We start from the raw sequence: 24,556 nt of genomic DNA, 5'->3' as shown, positions 1-24,556 counted from the left end.
ATAAGATGAAATGCTGAAACACTAATTGTTAAACAAGTCTAAGTTTATCTACTTTTGACCTCTCATTACAGGGCACTCAAGATATTGGATCTATTAGTAAAAACGTCTTGTGCCACATTGAAAAATTGTGCTATGGGGAAATGTATGTGACTAGAAACTATTAAATTCATTCATAAATCTGCCAAACTAAAGAACGTTGCTGGGGCACCTCGGTGGCTCAGTGGGTTAAGGCCTTTGCCTTCGGCTCAGGTTGTGATCCTAGGGTCCTGGAATGGAGTCCCTCATCAGGCTCTCTGCTTAGTGGGGAGCCTGCTTCTCCCCTCTTTCTTCCTGCTGCTCTACCTACTTGTGATCTCTGTCAAATAAATAAATAAAATCTTTAAGAAAAAAATAAAGAACGCTGCTGTAATAGTTCACAACTGCTTGCCTTTTAGTTTTCACTAGATATTAAGGTTTCTAAGAAACCTTATCTAAGAATATGATTCTAATTAAGATATGTAATTAAAGTTACTAGAACTAATAAAGGAAAAGACTCTGTATGCAAAGAAAGTAGGATATGTTTTTGGCTAAGAGAAGACTTGAGGTATGAAGATACATTTTTGTTAAGGAAAAAGAAAGTAAATTTTTCCTAACATTAAAAAAAACCCAAAACACCCTGATTATTTCATAATGGGAAAGAGGAAAATAAAGGACAAAAATCAAACTTCCCCAAATCAAATTCTAAATTAAGTTTTTTAAATTTGGAAGTACCTTTGGGATTTTCTAAAGGGCACCTGGAACATCTCAGATTTTTTCTCTCTCTGTTAAAAAAAAGACATTTAGCGAATTGGGCTTATTTAATGTGTTAAAACAGGGGAAGCATTGCCAAGTAAAAAATAATGCTAAACCTCCTTTATGGATATCCTTGTATGGATATGTTAGTAATAAAGGGCTATGGAAATTATATGAAATTCCTAAAAGTCCAATATGTAACATTATCAGTCATAATTCCAGTTACCATCTTAAAATGTTGGGTATCACAGAAACAACCAAATTTCCTTGTCAATTTCATTAAATGGACCTCTCATCAGACTTTTTTTTTAAGGTTTTATTTATTTATTTGACAGACAGATCACAAGTAGGCAGAGAGGCAGGCAGAGAGAGAGGGGGCAGCAGGCTCCCCGCCGAGCAGAGAGCCTGATGCGGGACTCGATCCCAGGACCCTGAGAACAGATCACAAGTAGGCAGAGAGGCAGGCAGAGAGAGAGGGGGCAGCAGGCTCCCCGCCGAGCAGAGAGCCTGATGCGGGACTCGATCCCAGGACCCTGAGATCATGACCTGAGCTGAAGGCAGAGGCTTAACCCACTGAGCCACCCAGGTGCCCTCATCAGACTTTTAACTATGGACATTTTTCAGTCTTTTTTCACTTACTGGGCATTACTGTTTTACTCTGATTATTTTGCAAAAGTAATTCCTCTTCAGGGAGATTCATAGAAAGGACTCTGACTAGTATAGGTGTCTGATAACTTTCAGATTCTACCACTGAACTGGGTAAGAATTTACAAACTCTTATGAAAAGCTGGATTCATAAAAGTCCTAACAAAAGATCAAGATCAAGAATTAATTACATAGGACTGAAAAAATGACAATGATTGTAATTTTTTTGTTCAAAATGTTGCTGGTTCTTTAATCTTTTGTTTTCCAGATTTGAATAATTTTTTTCTCTTAAACTAACCATGACAAAAATTTGGTAAAGTATATCTTCGTGAACAAAGATGAAACAGTTACTTTTTTTTCCTACCTGATCTCTCCAGAATTTGCTAAGTCTCTCTTATTTTCATGGCAATATAGTTATTTGCATAAGTTCAATAAGGGTCTGTCTTCCTTATAACTGGACACAGTTCGGAACAATTGATTATCTTACCAAGGCTTTGTTGGAATGTCATATTTTAGAGAGATATACATAGGCTCAAATATGATACCAGATTTAAGGAACTACATTTGACTTTATGCCAATAAAGCCCCTTGGAAAAATCAGCCTAGCACCTTGCATACAGGGTTTCAGCAGCATTACGAGGTGCATAAGGAAGGTCATTTCTTGGCAGTCCCAGGAACCTCAGGATATTTTGGGGAACCTCAAGAAGAGAGGAACTCACCCAAATCTATAGGTATTAGAGAAATCTTGCTTGGCTTCTTAGCCTCCAGAGGCTTCTAAAAGTTGTCTGAGATTCCTTACGAAAAGTTTCAGCAAAGCAAACATAAAAGAACCTATATGGTCAATCACTGTTCTTTCTGCATTTATGTAAGTCATCAGGCCAAATTTAGTGCAATACTAGATTTATTTTGCAGTCACATCAGTCTCTGATTATTTCTGGTAGAAACAGGTGACTGTAGAGAGAAAAAATATGTTTCAATGGAAAGTTATAGTACACCCTTGTAAATATCAGATTCTAGACCTGCTGTCTTTGAAGTTTTGTTTTCTACTTGTAGGCTGGACTGGACACTGATTCTTATTTCCACCAGTATCTGGCTACAACTCTCCAATCTAATGTTTCCAATCCTTCTCCTACCCTGCTAACTTGGAATCACTGAGAACTAAAACTGCCTTCTTCCTAAAACCATGTAAGCTAAAGTGGGATGACTTGATATAAACTTCAGGGAAATCACTGTAGCAGCCATGTATGGGCAATGTCTAGGCCTGCTGCTGTGTGGTTCACTCAGAAAGATCACCAGCAACATTCAAACTGCAAACCAGGAAAACCTATCAGACTGCCACCGCTCCATGTGAAGATGCTTCAAGCCCAACATTTAGAAATCTCAACTGGCCACCTTCAGAACTCAGAAACTGTGATGATAATCTGCTCCAATCATTAACATTGTTTTATTTTTCCTTGTTGTCCTGGAAATGTCTCTTATTAAATACCCAGTACAAATACTTACACCACATTAGGCCTAACTTGGAGAACCAACCTTCATCACCACCTCCTGAAATAAGAATCCTTGAACTGAACTGACTTATTCTCAAGATTAAGAGACTAGTTTGATGAGATATGGAGAAATCTACCAACTCAGGACAGGTTCAAAGCTTCTTATCCCAGGTCACCCAAGGCATTAAAATATTCTGCAACATTACCCAAATCCTTGAGCAGGTAGCTAAGCCCCTGAGATCACTAACCTGTTTTCATGGCTGGACCTTTCAAGTTTGGGACAATGGCTATGGACTAGGTTTCAGACTATTGCCTGTATAATTATTATAGCATTTGCTACTATAATCCTATGGAGATGTGTGATTTCTGGGTTACCAGGGGCCCTACCCCTGACTTTTAGTTTATTGGCTACCCTGCCAGTTAATCTCCTCACCATTGGCTCTGATACCTGAGCATTGATGTAGGAAGGACATTAGGGTTCGAAGCCCATGTCCAAGAAAGAATTCTTTTTTTTTTCCCTCCCCCTGTTCCCCCAAGAAAGAATTCTTGAGATGTCTTTGGTGCAAAAAGGTGATTTTATTCAAGGATGGGGACAGGACCCCTGGGCAGAAAGAGGTGCACTAGGGTCATGAGGAGTGGCCCATTATATACTTTCAAGTTGGGAGGAGGTTAGGGAAAGTCTAATTCTCTAGGGAATTTTGGAAACAAAGTTTCCACGACCTTGAGAGGGCTAGCTACTGTTGGGAAAACGTCATTTATTACCATCTAATAAAACCTTAGTCATGAGACCCTTCAGATGTATATCGGTGGGCCATATGCTTGGGGGGATGATTGCCAACACGTATTTAGAGATGAAGGAAATTTCCAATGGAATTCTTATATGCTAAAATAGACTTACAGGATCCTGGCCAGGAGGGGGATTGGGCTAGGATTGCCTTTTGCCTTTAGCAAAGTGTTAACATTGAGGTAGTTGAGTCCTCAGAGGAATGTCACTCTGCCTGTTTCAAGGACTTGTCAAAGGGGTGTAGGTAGTAAGGAAATTCAATAATTTTTCTTCTGCCTTTGTTTCCCACATCAGGCATCACAAGGTAGATTATAGTGTAAATCTTGACAGTGGTTGTTCTTTTTTGAAATGCCTGACTTAAGCTTTGATTACGGAGACATCCACTTCAAGTACAGCCATCTCCAATAAACACACTGCCAGCCACATGGACTAGATAAAGAGCAAGGCCACATCCACCCCCAACTGAGGCTCTTTTGTTTTAGAGATCTTGGCTGATTTCCACTGACCATTTGGGTCACTTGGTTTTTTTTTTTTTTTTTTTCCTCTCTTCTCACACTCTTATTCCCACTCTTTTTTTTTTTTTTAAATTTTAAGTAGGCTTTATACCCAACATGGGGCTTGAACTCACAAGCCTGAGATTAAGAGTCACATGCTCTACTGACTGAGCCAGCCAGGCACCCCTGCTCTTATGTTTTAAATTCACCAATAGGGATACCTTGGTGGCTCAGTTGGCTCTTGTACACTAAGGTCTACAAGACAAGTCCTGCATCAGGCTCCTTGCTCAGTGGGGAGTCTGCTTCTCTCTCAGCCTGCCACTCCCCCTGCTTGTGCTTGCTCACTCTATCAAATAAATAAAATCTTTAAAAAATAAAAATAAATTCACCAATAAAGAATAAGACTGTGCTCTCTCTCTCTCTCAAGTAAGTAATAAAAACTTTTAAAACAAACAAACAAACAAATAAATAAAAGGGGTACCTGTGTGGCTCAGTCGGTTAAGCGGTTGCCTTTAGCTCAGGTCATGATCTCAGTGTCCTAGGATAGAGCTCCATGTCAGGCTCCCTGCTCAGCCGGAGTTTGCTTCTCCCACTCCCTCTGTTTCTGTCCTTCTTGATGCTCTCTCTCTCTCAAATAAAATCTTAAAATACATACATACATACATACAAGAGTGAGCCTGCGAAACCCTAAGCCCCCACCCTTGACCCCAATAAAAGCAGAACCCCAGGCCACTGTGCTCTCTCTCCCAGTGCCCTCGCTGTGTAATTTCCAGGTTCTGTAAGTCATAAATCTTTTTATTTTTTCAAAGCTCCCTGAAGGAGATTGCTGAAAGGCATCTTACACTCATAATAAGAACCACAAGAACCAGGGCCAGTCCAAGCGCAACATTGTTTATGGATAGGCTGAGACCAGTACAAAACACCCCTCCATATCCATAGGGATCCTTTCCCTACTTTACTGTGGCCTCTGCCCAAATATCACCTTGTAAACCTTTCCTATATCAAATAGACCCTCCTTAGGGAGCCTGGGTGGTTCAATCAGTAAAGCATCTGCCTTCCGCTCAGGTCATGATCCCTGGTTCCGAGGATCGGAAGAGTCTGCCTCTGTTTGTCCCTCTCCCTGCCTCTCTCTCTGCTTCTCCCCCAAACTTGTGCTCCTGCTCTCTCTCTTTCTCTCTCTCAAATAAATAAATAAAATATTAAAAAAAAAAAAAGCCCCATCACTTCTTGGCCTTTTGGCTAAGATCAAGTGTAAAACAACAACAACAACAACAACAAACAGCCCTTCTCTATTCCCTTACCCTGCTTTATTTCTCCAGAGCACTATCACCATATACCTCCCCATTTTTTTTCTCCCACCTCCCTGGAATGCCAGCTTCATGAGAGCAGGGACTTGGTCTAGTTCCCTGTTGTAGCCTTAGCACCTAGAACAGTCTAGCACATAGCAGGCACTCAGCGGGTCTCACATTGGTATACTGACTGAATCCCTCCTCCACCCTGCTGGTGCAAGCTGCCATCATCCCAGTCTGGGACTCCTGAAGTCTCCCAGACCCACCCGCCCTGCCCACACCCAGTCCCTTCTGCACACAGGAGCCAGGAGATCTTCCAAAACCGCCAATGGAATCAGGTCACTCCCCGGATTAAAACTCTTCAATGATCAAATAATTCGATCGTCCCCTGCAGGGACGAGGAATTCTGTGGAAATAGTTTGTGAATTCTGTAGAATTAAGTGTTATGTGGCTGTATTAAGGTGATAAGCCAAGTCGTTTCTCAGAGCCTGAAAAGGGCCATAGCGACTGTCATGTTAGGAGCAATTAGCGATGGCCACGTCCCCTGGCTTTGTGCTTTACTGGTGCAGACAAGACTGGATGTTAAAATTAGTGGATGACCGTGCGATGAGGAAAAGGGCATTGTGTCAAAGTATCTTCCCACAAAATACTGACTGCTCACAAAGGGAGACCTAGCATATGGCGAGAAACCACCTTACCCAAATGATGGCCAGCAGTAAGACATTTGCAGGGCACCTACCCCGTGATGTGATAAGCTCTGAAAGGGTCATCACTCCTCTGATTTTCTGGCCCAGATATGCTTTGGTTATATAAGATGTCAACATCTGGAAAGCCTGGATGCAAAGAACATGGGAACTCTCTTAACTACTTTTGCAATTTTTCTGTTAAGTCAAAGGTTATGCCAAAATGCACAGTTAAAAAAATCCAACAGACGTAGTGGCTTACTGGCTATCTTATTAAGCTTCAAGACTGTGTGAGTCTGGAATTTGGGCAAGACCCCGCTGGACGATCCTTCTGCTCCACGGGGCAGTGACTACGGTCACTTACTAATGTTCAGCCTATGTCGGGGATGCTCTTGAACACCCAGGATGGTTTTACTCACAGGCTTGGGTCTTCGGCAGGGGTTGCTGGAAGGCTGGCTTCAGCCAAGCCCCCTCTTCTCCGTGTAGTCCGTGGGCTTCTCAATGCCGCTCTAGCGGGACAGTTAGTCCTCTCACATGGTGGCTCATGGGTCTAAGAGACAATATTCCAAGAAATAGGAAGTAGAAGCTGCTAGTCCCTGTCTTGGTCAGTTTTGGCTGCTGTAACAGAATAGCATAGAGACAGGGTGTTTATTTTTTATTTATTTTTAAAAGATTTTATTATTTGACAGAGAGAGACAGCGAGAGAGGGAACACAAACAGGGGACGGGGGTGGGAGAGGGAGAAGCAGGCTTCCCACTGAGCAGGGACCCCGATGCAGGGCTTGATCCCAGGACCTTCGGATCATGACCTGAGCTGAAGGCAGATGTTTAACGACTGAGCCACTCAGGCACCCTAGTCAGAGTGTTTAAACAACAAAAGTTTATTCCTCACAGATCTGAAGACTAAAAGTCCAAAATCAGGGAGTTGGCATGGTGAGTTCTGGGGACGCCCCCCTTCCAGGTTTCAGACTGCCCATTCCTTGCTGTATCCTCACATGGTGGAGAGCAGAGAGGGGAAAATGGCTCTCTCATGACCCTTATGAGGCCACTAACCCCATCTAACCCTAATCACTTCTCAGAGGGCCCCACCTCCTCATATCATCACATGGTGGGGGACAGATTCATAGGAATGTTCAACATAGGAATGGTGGAGAGAGGCAAACATTCAGTTCATCATTGTCCCTTAAGGCCTGGAGCCAGAAACTGGCAAAGCATTGGTTTTACCATATTCTATTGGTCAGAGCAGTCACGGAGCCTGTTCAAGGGGACGTGACATAGTGCTCACTTCTCAACGGTCCCTTCTTTTTTCCCTTCTTTAACCCCCACATGGGAAAGTGCTCCCCCCACCCCCGCCTCCATTGCACAGGATGAGATTAATCATAACCCTTGGTTTTGGGCATGCTCTCAGCATTGCTTCAGGTGTGACTGCCTTTATAGACTTATTTGTGTCTTTGCTTAGCTTTTCTCAAAAAAGCAATGGAAATCCTAGGTTTTTCCTTTTTGCATCATTTATGATTTGTAGACCTGATTCATCACAAAGCTAGGAAGAACTTCTGATGAAAAATCTAAGCTTGTCTCTGGTTGGAATGGGGTAGCATGATCCTCTTATTTCTAAAATATTATATTTCCTTTATTTGCATTATTTGGCAAAACACAGCAGAACTGGAAAAAAGAATTGTACTGTCTAAAAGGATTCTGGGGAGAGAAGCTCTGAAGGCTGGTCTCAAAAGTAAACATAGGATGTGGTTTCTTGGCTAAATTTCCTAGAGGTAAGGCAAGAAAATGAGACCATGTATTTGAAGATAGCAAGACAGAGGAAAAAGCAGCACTTTGCAGTTAAATCAGCTTGGGTTAAATCCTGACTCCTCCACTTTTTAGCTGTTTTGGAACTCACCTAACTCCCAAGGCCTTGGTTTCCTCATCTGTCTGTTGGGAATAATAATGTCAACACTGTAGTGACTTGTGAGAGTTACAAGACATGACAGTGTAAGTAACACATCCATTATTCTAATTGGTATAGTGTGGTTCTCAATATATGACTAGTGTGATTATGTAATTAATGTTGTTCAAGGGTCAACTGTATACAACACAAAGGCACAGACTTTCTCTGGCAGTATACTTAAGGACCTAAGACTACCACTGGCTTGGTGTTCCTATTTCTGCAAATACCTCTATTGTAGCCATAACTAATATATAGCATTATTTTATGAATATCCTTGTTATTGAAATTTACATAATGGTATCAAATCAGTTGCATCATTCTATATCTTATTTCTCCATTCAACATTTTGTATATTTATATTCAAATACATACAAATCTGTATGTTATATTTAAATAAGGTATATAGTCACATGGTTCAAAAAATCGAAACAGCATAGAAAGTTTAGAGAAGAAAGTCTTGGGACACCTGGCTGTCTCAGTTGGAAGAGCATGTGACTCTTGATCTTGGGGTCATGAATTCAAGCCCCAAGTTGGGTATTGAGATTACTGGAAAAAAAAAAAACTTTAAAAAAATTAAAATTAAAAAAATAGAAGAAAGTTGCATCCCTAATCTTGTATCCTCCCAGCAAGGGAGGCTATGTAAAAAAAAATTTGTACCTTTCCAGAATTTTCTTTTAAGATTTTATTTATTTATTTTTGAGAGAGAGACTGCAATTACATGCACAGGGAGCAAGCGGGGGTGGTGTGGTGTCGGGGGTTGCGGTGGGGGGCAGAAGGAAAGAGAGAATCTCAAGCAGACTCCCCACTGAGTCAGAGCCCAATGAGGGGCTCAAACTCACAACCTCCCTCCGAGATCACGACCTGAGCCAAAACCAAGAGTCAGATGCTTAACCAACTGAACCACCCAGGCACCCCTCAGAATTTTCTTATGTGAAGACATACATTCACCCTCCTCCTTGTTTACACAAAAAAATTCTATGGACATGTTTCTGCACCCTTCCTCTTTCACTTAACAATATACTTGAATGTTTTTCCACATTTGTATACCAAGAGCTTTCTCATTCTTTTATATCAGGTTAAATCCCATTGGGTGAACCCTCATTTATTTAACTGGTCTCTCACTGAAAGACAATTGAGTTGTTTCCTAGACAAAGCCTGTTTGCTTTACCCTGGTAGATTTATAAAAGGAGTGGGGTGGAGGAGGGAGACACTGTACTTCCCAGGGGGGCTGAGGGTGAGGCCAGGGCAGGTCTTGAGGGAAAGTGGGGAAGGAGGTGGGAGGAAAGGTGAAGTCTTACCCAGTTCTCCTGGGGTCTGGTTTTTCTGCTGGATTTTCCTCCGCTGCTCCCACCACCCAATGTGCTCCCTCCTCCGAGTGCATCATGATGCGCCTTCCGGCCTTTCCTTTTTTTTTTTTTTTTAAGATTTTATTTATTTATTTGACAGAGATCACAAGTAGAGAGGCAGGCGGAGAGAGGAGGAAGCAGGCTCCCCACTGAGCAGAGAGCCCGACGTGGGGCTCGATCCCAGGACCCTGAGATCATGACCCGAGCCGAAGGCAGCAGCTTAACCCACTGAGCCACTCAGGCGCCCCGCCTTCCGGCCTTTCCATAGCTCCAGGCCCCACTCTGCCAGGGTAACTTCCCAAGACCCCTTTGTGTGGGGGGTGGGGTTGTTGAGGTGTGAGAAACTGGGGTCTGGCTCTCTGGGACTGCACCCTCACTGGCTCTCCACATTGTGCCCCCAATGGCACCCCCCTTACATTCCCATGGCACCCAGTCTAGGACCATGAGCCGTGACTGCAGGGCTCAGTGGCCTTCAGCTGGTCCCGGGTCAGGATCCCCATCTGCCCTACACTGGGTTGGTGGGGGATGGGCTGAGGCTGGGAGGTACTTCTTCTCTCACTCCCTCCCCTCATCAGCAGACCACATTCCGTGGTTCCTGTTGTGCAGATCTGAGAGGGCTTGCAGAACTAGCAGGGCCTTCAAACTGTGGACGAAGTACCACCGGTGAAATCTAGAAGGACACATCCAGGGAGGGGTGGTGGCTCCCACCAAGGTCACAGAGCAAGCTAGTGTTGGAGTGCCCTTGGGATGGGGTGAATGGGTCTTGCCTTCTGGCCCAGACCTCTACACTTGCCTTTGGCGTGGCTTGGGGGCCCTCAGGGATAAGTGGGGTGAGGAGGGAGGAAGATCCAGGCTTGGTAGGGAGACAAGAAACCGCACGGAGAGTCTCGTGGCTGCTGCCTCCCTCTTAGGCTGCATCTACCTCTGATTGTGGCTTTCTGGCAGGAATGGATGGACAGGGCCTGGCCCATGATACAGCTGCTGCTTCTGGCTTTGGTGGCTGCTGCGTGGGGTGCCCAGCCTAGGACTCCACGGGCTGGGACGAACCTGTTCAACATCTGCATGGACGCCAAGCACCATAAGACGAAGCCAGGCCCCGAAGACAAGCTGCATGGCCAGGTGAGGAGGGAGTAGAGTCATGGGTAGGAGAGAGAGGTGACCCTAGAAATGGAAGAAAGCAGAGAAGTGGAAGATCAGCTTTGGGGAGCAATGGAGTCAGGAGGGTGGCCGAAGGGATCCCCAGGGGGACACCAAATCTACTATAGCGGGTAGGTGGATAGTAGTCTCTACCTATACAGGTGAGGAAGTAGGAAACGAGGCCCACAGTGGGCACGGATACAATGTGTGTGTGTGTGTGTGTGTGTGTGTGTGTGTGTGTGTGTGTACATCCATGCGTACACATAGCGTGGGAACTGAGAGGCTAAACATGAGCAGGGGCTAGGACAGAGTTGGGCGGTGCCTTTTCCAGCCTTAACTATGCCCCAGCCCATGGAGCTCAACAACAGGGCTCAGGGGACACAGGTCCTTCAAGGTCACCATGCAGCAAATACAGAGCAACAGTTCAGGTCCTCCACCCCCACTAGGTCCTGAAGAGACAGTGACAAATCAGATAACGATGGGAAGACTTCCCAGGACAGGTGCCATCAGCCTTGGCCTTGGGGAATGAGTAACAGTTTTCCAGGAAGACAAAGCAGGAAAGGGCAGCCTGGCAGAGAACAGCTTGTACCCGGGTGGGAAGGGGATGGCAGAGGCATTGATGAGCTTAGTGTGACCAGAGCCAAGGATGCTGCTGCCCACAGAGAAGGGGAGGCCAGGGGAGCCCCCAAAGCAGCTCGGAACCCAGGGGCTAGAAGTGAAGAGTGGGAAGCCCAGAGCCCCATGACTTCTGAGTCATTTTCTGTTTTTTGTTTGCATTGTGTGTGTGTGCGCGTGCGCACACACACACACACACACACACACACGCCCGCTAAAATAGACGTAATATAAAAGTTGGTATTTTAAGCATTTCTAAATGTTGGGTTTGATGGCCATTCATACTGTTGTCCCCACCACCATCCATCTCCAGAACTTTTTCTCTTCCAAAACTGAAAGATTATTTCATTTTCAGAACTTTTAAAGTTCTAGATGGTGCTTCTAAGACCCCTCGGGAGCACTTCCTCTTTGCAAGAAACGGCATGCAGAATTTTGAGGAGCCTTTGGATTGTAATTCTGAGGCACAGGGGTTGTATGGGGAGTGCTTGTCTGTGTCGAGCCCCTACTAGAGGCCAGCAAGTGCCTGTCAGTATAATCACCCCCTCCTGGAGGCAGGAACTGCTGACACTGATTGGCAGGCCAGGGACGAGGTGCACCGGGGTCCTGCAGAACCCCCAGGAGTTGGGGCATCTGAGGAGGGGCATGTGTGAACTCAGGGAGGCCTGGAAGCATGTTTGATGTCAGCTGTGCTGGGGGTGGGCTAGGCTGTTGGACTGGGGTAGGTTTGGTTCCACCCTCTTGGATTTTCCTTGTTTCTCCTGAGTGCCCAGACCTGTCCCATGCCCCTGTTGCTTGCCCCTGGGTGCTATAGTTCATCGCAGAGATTTTAAACGACTGGCTCGTAATCACTCAGCTCTGGAGTCCCAGCTTGGAATTATTTCTACAGAGAAACCTTCACACTTCCATTGTCTTTCCTGCTTTGAATTATCTTTCTGGGATGGCCTCCCATATGGAGTCAGGTCCATACCGGGGTTCATGTGCAGGCCATTATGCCCTCTGTCCCCCACCACTTTCTGGACCTATGTGGAGTCTCCTAGCTTGAGGGTCCAGACCATAGGAGAGCCAGATCAGTGCCCTTCCTCTCTGCTCTTACCATAGCTTGGGGCCGGGCTCTTCTCCTACCTGCCCTGAGTTAAAATCTTGATCCCACCATTTACCAGGGGTACAGCTTACGTAAACTCTGTAACGGTTGAATGAATGATGTTTTTACTAGAGTGCTGAGGGCATAAAGTGCAAAAGCCTCAGGGACTTTGCACTTGCTGTTTTCTGTGCCTACCATGTTCTGTGTCTTCCCCCTGCCCCTGACTAAATCCATAAACTCCATAAAAGCAGAGATTTTTTTTTAAAAGATTTTACTTATTTGACAGAAAGAAACACAGCGCGAGAGGGAACACAAGCAGACGGAATGGGAGAAGGAGAAGCAGGCCTCCTGCCAAGCAGTTAGCCCGATGCGGGGCTTGAACCCAGGACCATGGGATCATGACCTGAGCTGAAGGCAGACGCTTAAAGACTGAGCCACCTAGGCGTCCCAAGGCATAGATTTGATCTGTTTTGTTCACAGATGTATTCTCAGCCCCCAGCACGATGCGGGATTGATCAAAAGTACTTAGTTAATATTGGCTGGAGGCAAAATGAGTAATATAAATAACGCGAATCACGTGAAATAATTTAGAAGCATGAAAATAATTGCTCCCCAGACAGTGGTTCCCAGGCCTCCCACATCCCCTGTTTTACTCTCTGTTAAAAAACTGTTACAACTGCCTCAACCCCAAGAGCCAGGCATCGTGATGCCCTCCCCAGCAAGTGTTCCTCTGGATGCCCCACCTGGGGCAGAGGAGTCAGAAGATGGAGGAGACCGCTGTGGGGCGGGTGGGCACTTAGTCGGTGTCTTCCCCACACAGTGCACTCCCTGGAAGGAGAAGGCCTGCTGCTCAGTCAGCACCAGCCAGGAGCTGCACAAGGACACCTCCCTCCTGTACAACTTCACCTGGGAGCACTGCGGCAAGATGGAGCCCGCCTGCAAGCGTCACTTTATCCAGGACAACTGTCTCTATGAGTGCTCCCCCAACCTGGGGCCCTGGATCCGGGAGGTATGGGACCCTGCCTCTCCCCACCCCACCCCTGCAGCTGCCATCCAGCTCCATCAGGGCTGTGGCAGGAGATGTCTCATCCCATCTGCATGTCCCATCCGCTGAGCGCTGAGTGAGCCCTCCCTCCTCTCCTCCCACTAGGTGAACCAGAGCTGGCGCAAGGAGCGCTTCCTGCACGTGCCCCTGTGCAAAGAGGACTGCCAGCAATGGTGGGAGGACTGTCGCACCTCCTACACCTGCAAGAGCAACTGGCAGCGGGGCTGGGACTGGACCTCAGGTGAGGGGGGTGGCGGGTGGGGACGGAGATGGGGTTTGAGGATCTGGGGTGGCCAGAAACCAGCTTCGGGCCGGGGGGCTGAATGTCTGTGTCCACCCTCTCTGCCTGCAGGTATTAACAAGTGTCCAGCCGGGACCACCTGCCGCACCTTTGAGACCTACTTTCCCACGCCCGCAGCCCTGTGTGAGGGCCTCTGGAGCAAATCCTACCAGGCCAGCAACTACAGCCGAGGGAGTGGCCGCTGCATCCAGATGTGGTTCAACCCAGCCCAGGGCAACCCCAATGAGGAGGTGGCGAGGTTCTATGCCATGGCCATGAGTGCTGGGGCCCTGATCCGAGGGGTGGAGCCTCTCCTGCTCAGCCTGGCCCTGATGCTGCAGCTCGGGCTCCTGGGCTGAGCCCCTGTCACTGCGGACACCTGCCCATCTCCCTTGTCCGCACCCAGCCTGGGTGACCTGGCCTCGGCCCAGCTCAGCACTCTCAGATGGGGGGACCTCACAATGCCCTAGTTATTGGTTCTTGATCCAAGATGAGTCATATGGGGTTCCTCTGATGGCCTATTTTCATAGATCCGTGTGTATCTTGTGTCTTGTACGTAATTTGGGGATGAGTGGGTTGGAGGGACAGCCTCACTGCTTTATCATTCCTCCTAAGAGGCCCAAGGAGGGACTGGGAATAGCTGGAAGTTCACCAGCAAGTAGGAGGTAGAAGCTGACCCCTTAGTCTGAAGTTCTTCTTCACCAGGCTTCCCTCCATGCCAAGTTCATCAGTCCCACACCACAAGGGGCTAAGGGGATGGGTGGAGAGAAGGTGGGCAGAGATGACAGATAAGTTCTCAGGCTCCTGGTGATAAAGAAAGCCTCTTTCCCTTTCCTTCCCTTACTAGATGTGGACTAGGGTGGAGATACTGGTGGTGGTAGTGGGTAAGGAGGCCCAATGATGAACAACTACATTGCTTCCCTTTTTTAAAGGGATAATTGCTGGGCAGAGGGAGAGGGAGAGAAAATCTCAAGCAGACTCCACACTGAGTACAGAGCCTGATGTGGGGCTCCATCCCAGGACCCTGAGATCATGACCTGAGCAGAAAGCAAGAGTTGGATGCCCACGCGACTGAGCCACCCAGGTGCCCCTGCAGTGGGTAATCTTATGCATGGTAGAATGTTACACATGAATTCCAGAAAAGGCGTTTCTAGGTCAAGAAGTAGATGGAGTTATAATTTTGAGTTACAACTCTACAACTGTATCAGTGTGCCCCCCCCCCAACTAGGGATAAGAGTGCCTGCTTCCTGCTGCCTTGCCAACACAGGATAGAGTCAAACTTCTGATTTCCTACTAAGCTGACTTTTGTTTTGTCAAACTGATAGATACGAAAAGACCATCTTGGTGTGGCTTTCATGCACCATGTGTCTTTTTTTTTTTTTAAGATTTTATTTATTTATTTGACAGACAGAGATCACAAGTAGGCAGAGAGGCAGGCAGAGAGAGAGGGAGGCGGAAGCTCCCTGCTGAGCAGAGCCCAATGTGGGGCTCGATCCCAGGACCCCGGGACCATGACCTGAGCCAAAGGCAGAGGCTTTAACCCACTGAGCCACCCAGGCGCCCCCATGCACCATGTGTCTTATCATGAGAACACAGTTTCTGAGATCTTCCTTATTGATCTACTGAGATTTGGCCCATTCTTTTCCACTGCAGGGCAGTATTCCAGCCTATGTAGTATATCTACTCATCTAACTCAGTCTCCTACTGATGGGTATTTGAAGGAGAAGGGTTCTTTGAGAACCTTGACATTTTTGAAAAGCACAGGCGAATTCCATTATAGAACATCCCTCATTTAGGGTTTATGGGTTTCTTCCTTATTAAATCAAGGTCATACATTTTTGGCATGAATAGCCCCAAGACAACACTGGGTCCTTCTCAGTGCATCATAACAGAAGGCATATGGGGGTGAGCTCACTCACTCCCGAGGGTGAGATTGGGTCTGTCAGGTTTCTCCACTACTTCTTCCCCCTTTGTAATATGTAAGTATGATACAGGCAGATACTTGAGAACTGAAGATATCCTATTCACCACCATATTGGCACCCACAAATTTCGCCATCTGATGGACATTTTTTTTTAAACTTTTTTTTTTTAAGATTTTATTTATTTATTTGTCAGAGAGAGAGAGAGAGAGAGCACAGGCAGACAGAGTGGCAGGCACAGGCAGAGGGAGAAGCAGGCTCCCCACAGAACAAGGAGCCCGATGTGGGACTCGATCCCAGGACGCCGGGATCACGACCTGAGCCGAAGGCAGCTGCTCAACCAACTGAGCCACCCAGGCGTCCCATGATGGACATTTTTAAAAAGTAAAAAAACACCAAAAATGTCTTATGCGGCAACCCCTCGCCAACCCTTTAACCCATGGTATCTGTTGGAGAGACCAGACTTCAATGGCATAGAGACCCCTGCCCTGCCCTCCCCCCACTGACTGACTTAGACTGACCTAGAGCTCATTTCCATCATTCTGTTCCACACCCCATAGGTGAGCTCCATTCACGCTTCTCACACACTTTGTGCCAGCAATTCTCTTTCTGCGTTCCTGGAATGTTCCTTTGTTCTCTGCAGGCTAGCTCCTTGTAGCCACTTAGATTTCAACCTACGATTCCCCGCTAACATGACTTCTGACCACCAACCAAACAAGGTCATCCAGGCACTTTCTTATCACATGGGTCTCCTGCCTTTGTACAGATACCTATCATCTGCTGTGTTTATCATCTGCTCTTCCCCAACAAAACAGACACTCATGAGGAGTCTATGGGAGCCCAGGGAGGTTAGAGAAGGCTTCCAGGGGAGTAATCTCTGCCAAACAGAAAATGGCGGGAGGACCAGCACTCGGCTCAGCAAGGACAAAGGCTTGGTAGGATGGAAGTGGAAGGAGAAGTTTCTAGGAGGCTGAAATAGAAGTTAAGAAGGCAAGGACAGGAACTGAGGCCAGAGGAGAAACACAGTATTTGTGCAATCCTTAGGTTGTTGCCCTGAGGGCCTCTCACAGAGCTTTCCTTTCTCCCTTCGTGGAAGAACCTGGTTTGGAATGGGACTCAGGTCTGAACTGTAGCCTCTCTTGGCTGCCTGGGAACTGCAGTTTCCACAGCTGAGAAAACAGGCGGTGGGCTAGCAGCAGGCAGGAAAAGCTCCAGTTTCACCCACCCTGACTCCACGCAGGCCGGGCCTCCACCTGCCCCAGCCAAACACCCTCCTGTTATCCTTGGTCACAGCACAGCCTACAGATTGGGGGCTACAGGATGCCCATGGCTCACCTGGCTGATAGTAAACTTCCGGTCCAGGCTCAAAGGTGGCCGCTTCACCCTGTTCCTCCCCGCAGGTCACACAGCCCCTGCACTCTCATCCCAGATTCAGAGGAGGGTGACTCCCCACAGAGCAGAACTCCACGCCCATCTCCCCTCCCCTTAGCTGGTGACTTATGAAGCCCTCAGGGCCCAGGTCTTTCTCCTAGTGGAGAGGCCACAAAGCCCAGTTAATGATCAGTCCCCAGGTCAGGGGTGGAGGATGCCAGGTAGGGGCAAGTCCCATCTAGACGAGTTCCCTCCTTCAGGCATTCCTAGATCTCTGGTCATTCTTTTCCAAACAGGAGAAGGTCGCCTGGTCTTATAAAGCCGGGAGAGAGGTCTGAAGGGTCCGAGGGCCCTTCACCTGCTGAGGTTTTCCAAGGCCTTAACCCTCCCTGCTCTTCACAGGATTCAGGTAAGGCTCACTTTGAGGGAGAGGTAAAGCAGGGCTGGGGGTGGGGGTGAGGGTGGGGATGGGGCTCTCCTGGGAGTCCATTTCATTCCATGCCCTTCAGGGCTCAGCTGCTTTCCCAGCAAGCCCATTCACCTCCTGTCCCAAGTGGCCTTTCCCATGGTACCGAGGCCCCATTTTCCTTAAACTTCTATTGCTGTCCCTAGGCCGATGGCTGCCACATCTGTATCCAACCTGTACCCCTCCCGGGGGCTTTTGCCTCTATGATCACTTCTCCCTGGGTCGCACACAGGCACTGCGACAAAATGGAGCTCGGCTTCTTCTTGCCCAAATCTGCTCCTCTCCTTTTCCCTTTCCCCAGCAGTGGTACCATCATGGTAAAAGGAAGACTTCGGTCCTTGGGTGGGGTGGCCACGGTGGGAAGGGCCTACAGGAGACCTGACTCTCAGATGCCGGAATAGGGACACCTGTGTGGTTGGGTACAGGGGCAAAGAGAGGGGGGCCGCAGCCTAGGAGCAACTGAGGCTCTGGGCTGCTGAATGTCTGATTTTGCCGCTGGCGACACCTGGGACTGATGAGGTTGGAGGAGTTGGCGGATCTCTACTTTGGGGACTAGGTAGCTCTTTAGTCTCTACAGCTGGCTGGGAGCTTGGAAGCTTGCACTCCAGCCCTTGCCCTACAATTGATTCTGTCCTTATTTTCTGGATCTCATTCTCATCTATATAAGAAGGACAGGGGTTAGAAGTGGACCAGATTATTTTAAAGGATCCCAGCATCTCAGGCTGCAAGGTTTTATCAGCCCTAAGTTTGGGGGAGAAAATGGGGTAAGTGGGACTTGGGGACTGGCCTTAGGCCTGCACTAAGAATCCACGCTCTCCCACCCACCCACCCACCTCCCATGGAGGCCTGGCTAGTGCCTGATGTAGGAAAGATGTTAGGGTTCAAAGCCAACGGCCAAGAATGAATTCTTGAGATATCTTTGGTGCAAAGGTGATTTTATTCAAGTACGGGGATAGGACCTGTGGGCAGAAAGAGCTGTCATGAGGAGTGGCCCACTATATACTTTCAAGTTGGGAGGGGGTTAGAGATAGCATAAGTCTCTAAGGAATTTTGGAGGCAAGTTTTCCAGGATGTTGAGGGGGCTCGCTATTGTTGGGAAAAGGTCATTTATTACCACCTAATAAAACCTTATTCGTGAGACCCTTCAGATGTATATCGGTGGGCCATAAGCTTGGGGGATGATTGTCAACATGTATCTTGGTGAGGGTTAGAGATAAAGGAAATTTCTAAAGGAATATTTATATGCTAAAGTAGACTTACAGGATCCTGGAGGGATGGCGGGGGATGGGGGTGTGTGTAGGGGGGCTAGGAGTGCCTTTTGCCCTTAGCAAAGTATTAACATGGAGACAGTTGAATCCCTACAGGAATGTCACTTTGCCTGTTTCAGGGACTTATCAATGGGGTGCAGGTAGTAAGGAAATTAAATATTTTATTTTATTTTATTTATTTATTTGACAGAGAGAGAGAGAGATCACAAGTAGGCAGAGAGGCAGGCACAGGGAGAGGGGGAAGCAGGTTGCCTGCTGAGCAGAGAGCCCGATGCAGGGCTCGATCCCAGGACCCTGAGATCATGACCCGAGCTGAAGGCAGAGGCTTAACCCACTGAGCCACCCAGGCGCACCCCGGAAATTAAATAATTTTTCTTCTGCCTTTGTTTCCCACATCAGTGCCCACAATAATTAGCGTGCAATAATTAACTGGTGAGTGGCCTTCGCCCGATCCCAGGCCCCCCTCCTGGGCCACATTCCCCGCTGCCTGCCCTACTGCCGGTCTCCTAGGCCACTAAACCTCGGCTGTGCTCCAGAGTAGGGCAAGGGGGACTGCGGAGCCGAGCAGAAGCCTGAGCGGAACCAGGAACACTTCCTCTCCCAGGTACGCCACTCCCCACCCCTTCAGTAGAGGCAACACACCCCACAGAGCTCCCAGCAGGTGTTAAAGAATTTGCCAAAGAGGGAGGATCTATTTTTGCCTAAATCCCAGAGAATTCAAAGGTGGAGGCTGAGGGCCCAGAGCAGAGCAGGGGCCTGCCCAAGGTTAAAACGTAAGTTAGTGTCCACCACCGAACTAGAACTGATGGGCTCCTGCCTCTTAGCACACTGCCCTTCATAGCGTGCTTCAAGTTTGGGGCCCTGGCGTGGGGTGGGGGGTAATGTGTTCAGGGTGATGAGGGCGATGGTGGCTATTGGGGGAAGGGGAGAGAGTTGCATCGAGGTCTGAAGTGGGGACTAGGAATGTGGGAAGTGGCTTACAGAGTGACGGAGGCTCCATGGAGAAGAGGGCTCTGGTTCTAGAAAACAACCAGAGCAAGCAGAACCGCTGACTGACCAGGTGGGGCCCAAGGAGCCCGGGGCAGGGCTTTCTGAGTCTCCACCCCAGGCCCTCCTGGGAACCTGGGCACAGGGAAGATGCAGGGGACAAAGCTGAAGGAGCTCTGGACTCCAGGGGCCTGAATCAGACTTGGGTGGTCCCTGCTCCATGAGGTGGGCACACCCCTCAACCTGGGCCAACAATTGCACAATCCATGCCCAGCAGACTGTCATTTAGTGGGGGTTTCTCCCCTACATTTAATCCTCAGAGGAGGACGCTAAACCCAAGAAAATATGAGTTCTTTTGTCCCACGGTAAAGCAGGAGGTGCCGTGTTAGGGCTGAGATCACCGACAGGCTGATCTGGCCTCCTGTGCTCTAAATTAGCTGCTAGTCTGTGTTTCTCCAAAGAATCACTTGGTTCTCCAGAGAGTACAGATTTGTCCTGCGCCCTCGCAGGTCAGTGAGTGATTGGGTCATGAGAAGAGTGATTGGGTCCTGGAACAAGTGAATTAGCCGGGGAGAGAATGAATGAACACTGGAATAAACAGAGTAGCAGAATCTTGGAAGGTGGGAAGGTGAGGGGCGAGTTGGGGAGTGAGGCAGGAGTTCAGTTCCAGGTTCCCCAGCCCTGTGGGGCAGTCAGCCTGGAGGCGGCCTGCTCAGGCCCCCTCCAGGAGGCCCAGGAAGAAGCCCAAGTTCTCCAGGACACGGGGCGCTGTGGAGACGAGGCACCTTTGAGCAGAGGGGCGCATATGCTTTTGGGAACTGTGGGAAACAAATGCCAAATTTTAGGAGAGCCCAGGTACCAGGTGCCTGGTGACTGGTGGGTGAGGGAACAGTCAGTCGCCTCCCAAGGTTCAGGGTCTGAGCTCAGAGGGCTGAGGTGCTGTGAAGGTGGAAGGGAGGCCAGCTCTGTGGCCAGGGGTTGGGAACCTACCAAGGCCTGGAGGCTGTCCAGCTGGCTGCCCACACCTGCCGCCAGCCCTCCAGTGCCCTGTGACAATGACCCATGTCACAGGACCTCTGGGAGAAACCAGATGATGAGGCTGGGGGTTGGTTGTTTCTGTTTTTGTTTTTTAGAGAGGGAGAGAGGGAGGGAAGGGACAGAGGGAGGGGAAGAGAGAGAATCACAAGCAGGCTCCACTCCACAGAGCCCAACGTGGGCCTCCATCTCATGTCCCTGAGATCACAACCTGAGCCGAAATCAGAGTCAGACGTTTAAAGGACTGAGCCTCCCAGGAGCCCCTTGTTTGTTCGTTTCTAAACACAGATCTGCTGCTTATCTGGAGTTCCAAAACTAAGATTATTGTCAAGGTTTGCACAAAGTGATTTGGTGTCAAAATCTGACCTAAAAATCAATGTGAGGTTATTAGAGTTTTAATGTAACCCACCAGTGTAATGATTTTACCACGGAATGTGTGCTTGATTGTTGAGTGCATGTAAATCATATTACCTTTTACCAAATCCTAAATATTTTAAGTTCTGAAACATTTGCCTCCAAAGATTTCAAGCAAGGGACTGTGGACCTATGGCAATCTCTTGGCTGTTTCTGCATTTTGCCCAGACCCATCTCTTAGTTTTATCACTTGACTCCTTCTACCTGGAGAAGTCAGTAACTTGTGTGACCCCAGCAAGGACTGTCCCGGGGTGGTATCTGAGTCCATTCCTCCCTGAGGCTGGGAAGACTAAGGGGTAGGGGTGGGGCCGAATGGCCCCAGGTTTCATGGAGACTCCATCTACCTGGGGCTGTTTCCACCCACCGGGAGGCCCCACCTCTACCTTTCTTGGTGCCACTGACCACAGCTCTTCCTTCAGGGACTGACATGGCCCAGCGGGTAACAACACAGCTGTTGCTCCTTCTGGTGGGGGTGGCCGCAGTATGGGCGGCCCGGTCCAGGACTGAGCTTCTCAATGTCTGTATGGACGCCAAGCACCACAAGGAAAAGCCAAGCCCGGAGGACGAGCTGCATAAGCAGGTAGGCCGAGGGCCAGTCTGGGGTGGGGAGGAGCTGATTCAGAAAGAAGAAGAGGAGAATAGAGCTTCTGAGCGCTTCCATGGTAGAGGCAGGAAGACCACCTGAGAGGCCTTGAGAGTCTGTACTTTGGTGGGCAACCATCTGTTTACCACATGCTCTGTGCCCCATGTTGTCTGTATGATGCCAACAGCTCAGTGTCTTGGCTGTTGTATTTCCATGTCACACAAACCCGGATTCTCTAGAGAGGAGCCTGGGAAATAACCCTGGAGAGACGCAGCCCAGTGGCTGATGTTGATTTCAGATTTTGGACTGGAACTGACCCCTCTAAGAGTCTTGAGAGGAGGAAGTACCCAGAGCACACAGTGGCTTCTTTCCTGCCAGCCTCTTGCAGCTCGAGAAAAGTGGATTTCTCATAGGCACGTGGCTGGGTGTGAGGTGCCTTGATTCACACACCTAGCAAACATTTCCCCTGGGGCTCTTGACCTTTTTGGTGGACCTGAGGTCTCCTTTCTATGGCAATTGTTTTACCACAACCCCTTTCATATCCTGAACCTGTCTACATGTTAAGAAAAATCCATACGATGCCATAACTGTAAAGAAAACACAAAAAGGAAGCTGCTTGCAAAATGCATTCCAGTATGTCGGCATTCATTCTGTCCTCATTAGGAGACAGTGACCACGTTGCTTTGAATCACTAAGTCTACAGGTGAGCGATGGTGTAACTTGGATACTTGCAGCAGCCTTGACTTTAACTTCTTCAGCCTATATATATATATATATTTTTAAGATTTTATTCATTTATTTGACAGAGAGAGATCACAAGTAGGCAGAGAGGCAGAGAGAGAGAGAGAGAGAGGGAAGCAGGCCCCCCACTGAGCAGACAGCCCCATGCGGGACTCTATCCCAGGACCCCAGGATCACGACCCCGAGCTGAAGGCAGAGGCCCAACCCACCGAGCCACCCAGGCGCCCTATTGTTTTTAAAGTGCACATTTTAGGGGCGTTTGGGTGGCTCAGTCGGTTGAGGCTCTGATTCTTGATTTCAGCTCAGGTCATGATGTTGGAGTCATGGATCCAGCCCTGCGTCAGGCTCCCCTCTGAGTGGGATTCTCTCTCTCCTCCTCTCTCCTCCCCCTACCTGGCCTCCACAACCCCTTTCATGCATGTGTGTGTGCATGTTCCCACTCTAAAAATAAATAAAGTGCATGTTTTAATATTTTGCTTTTATACTGAATTCTAAGCTATGGGTTTCCATTCATTCAGTGTTTTGAGTAATTAGATCTGTTCTGTAATTAGATCTGTTCTGAGGTTCCAATCTATTTGACTTGCTTCCTCAGCTTCAGGTCTTCTGTGACCTTCTCTGTGAGGCATCTCTGACCCTTCTACAAAAGTGCAATTCCCCATCCCTCTCTCCTGCTTAATCTCTTTCCAAAGCAGGTATCCCGTGAGAAGTGTTCATTGTCACGTCTCTGCTCTCTGGGTTCGAGGAAGTAGGAGCTCAATAAAGGTTTGAATTAGTGAATTTCGTAATGCCTGCACTGCTCCCAAAGAGGGTCCTCTCGTGGCAAGCATTGCCCTGGAAGGCTGACTGCTTTGGGGGATCAAAGACTAAAAGGGGCAAGGCTGCACGTGGGAATATTGTGGCCGTGCTGGGCATGGGAGTTAGTGCCTGTATCTTCCCCACCCAGTGCAGCCCCTGGAAGAAGAATTCCTGCTGCTCCACCAACACCAGCCAGGAAGCCCATAAGGATATTTCCTACCTGTACAGATTCAACTGGAACCACTGCGGACATATGACACCTGCCTGCAAGCGCCACTTCATCCAGGACACCTGCCTGTATGAGTGCTCCCCTAACCTGGGGCCCTGGATCCAGGAGGTATGAGTGTCCTCCCTGGACCCCCATATTTACAGAGGGACTGAGCAGCTGAGAATTGTGAACCTGAGCCCCTTTTCACTACCGACTTCTCCCAGGTGAACCAGAGCTGGCGCAAGGAGCGCATCCTTGATGTGCCCCTGTGCAAAGAGGACTGCCAGCAATGGTGGGAGGACTGTCGCACCTCCTACACCTGCAAGAGCAACTGGCACCAGGGCTGGGACTGGACCTCAGGTGAGGGTCTGGGGGGTGGGCAGGGAGGGAGAGATATGGGGGTGGAGGTATGGAGGGTAGGGCTGGCATAGGAATGTTTGGGGCTGTGGGCTTGGTGGAAGCGAAGCTAGTTCTGGGCCCAGTGGCTGAAGGTCTCCCTCCCGTCTTCCCTACAGGCTATAACCGGTGCCCAGCAGGAGCTGCCTGCCTTCCCTTCCATTTCCACTTCCCCACACCTGCTGCTCTGTGCAGTGAAATCTGGACTCATTCCTACCAGGCCAGCAACTACAGCCGAGGGAGTGGCCGCTGCATCCAGATGTGGTTTGACCCAGCCCAGGGCAACCCCAATGAGGAGGTGGCGAGGTTCTATGCCATGGCCATGAGTGCTGGGGCCCTGCCCCGAGGGGTGGAGCCTCTTCTGCTCAGCCTGGCCCTGATGCTGCAGCTCGGGCTCCTGGGTTTAGCTCCTTTTACTCTCTGATACCTGCACAGCCCTGCCCTGTTGAGCCCCAAAGCTCCTAGCCATTCACCTCCTATTCCTCGGCCAGGGATAGGGCTCTGACCGACAGTTTGAATAAACCAGACACCCACCAGGTATTACATGAATTATTTGGGTATGAGTGGGAATGTGACTTTTGCTTCCCAGTTCCCATTGATTGAAGCCAGTAAGACTTGGTCAGTTCCCAGTTCTGATACGTACTATGAGCTTTTTAGATGTTGAACTGTTTTTGTAACCTAGGACATATTCATAGCTCTCAATTGCATTTTGTGTGTGTGTGTGTGTGTGTGTGTGTGTGTGTGTTAAGATTTTATTTATTTATTTATTT

General features: G+C 48.5%; 2 protein-coding genes and 1 long non-coding RNA gene across 8 annotated transcripts in view; 2 read left to right on the top strand and 1 right to left on the bottom strand.

The window, feature by feature from the left end:
- Positions 1-10,315: 10,315 nt before the first annotated feature.
- On the top strand, positions 10,316-13,964 carry LOC125079357 (folate receptor gamma-like). Its single transcript, XM_047692904.1, has 4 exons — positions 10,316-10,562; positions 13,097-13,285; positions 13,427-13,562; positions 13,674-13,964. Exons 1-4 carry the CDS (start codon positions 10,395-10,397, stop codon positions 13,958-13,960), a joined length of 780 nt encoding a protein of 259 aa, XP_047548860.1. The 5' UTR covers positions 10,316-10,394; the 3' UTR covers positions 13,961-13,964.
- Positions 10,411-24,556, bottom strand: part of LOC125079359 (uncharacterized) — a 40,336-nt gene continuing 26,190 nt past the window's right edge. The window contains exon 3 of the long non-coding RNA XR_007121099.1: positions 10,411-10,604. This is a non-coding gene — a long non-coding RNA (uncharacterized LOC125079359). The remainder of the gene's footprint in view (positions 10,605-24,556) is intronic.
- LOC125079356 (folate receptor alpha-like) lies at positions 17,095-24,324 on the top strand. Of its 6 annotated transcripts, none has more exons than XM_047692901.1 (6): positions 17,095-17,302; positions 19,164-19,231; positions 21,483-21,643; positions 23,331-23,519; positions 23,615-23,750; positions 23,906-24,324. In XM_047692901.1, exons 3-6 carry the CDS (start codon positions 21,491-21,493, stop codon positions 24,208-24,210), a joined length of 783 nt encoding a protein of 260 aa, XP_047548857.1. In that variant the 5' UTR covers positions 17,095-17,302; positions 19,164-19,231; positions 21,483-21,490; the 3' UTR covers positions 24,211-24,324. The 6 variants fall into 6 exon arrangements, with proteins under 6 accessions (XP_047548857.1, XP_047548854.1, XP_047548858.1 ...); XM_047692898.1 differs by having other exon boundaries at positions 19,138-19,231; XM_047692902.1 differs by having other exon boundaries at positions 19,138-19,231; positions 21,431-21,643.

Source organism: Lutra lutra, chromosome 10 (assembly GCF_902655055.1).
Source record: "Lutra lutra chromosome 10, mLutLut1.2, whole genome shotgun sequence".
Taxonomy (NCBI): domain Eukaryota; kingdom Metazoa; phylum Chordata; class Mammalia; order Carnivora; family Mustelidae; genus Lutra; species Lutra lutra.
This window is presented reverse-complemented; position numbering and strand designations above follow the sequence as displayed.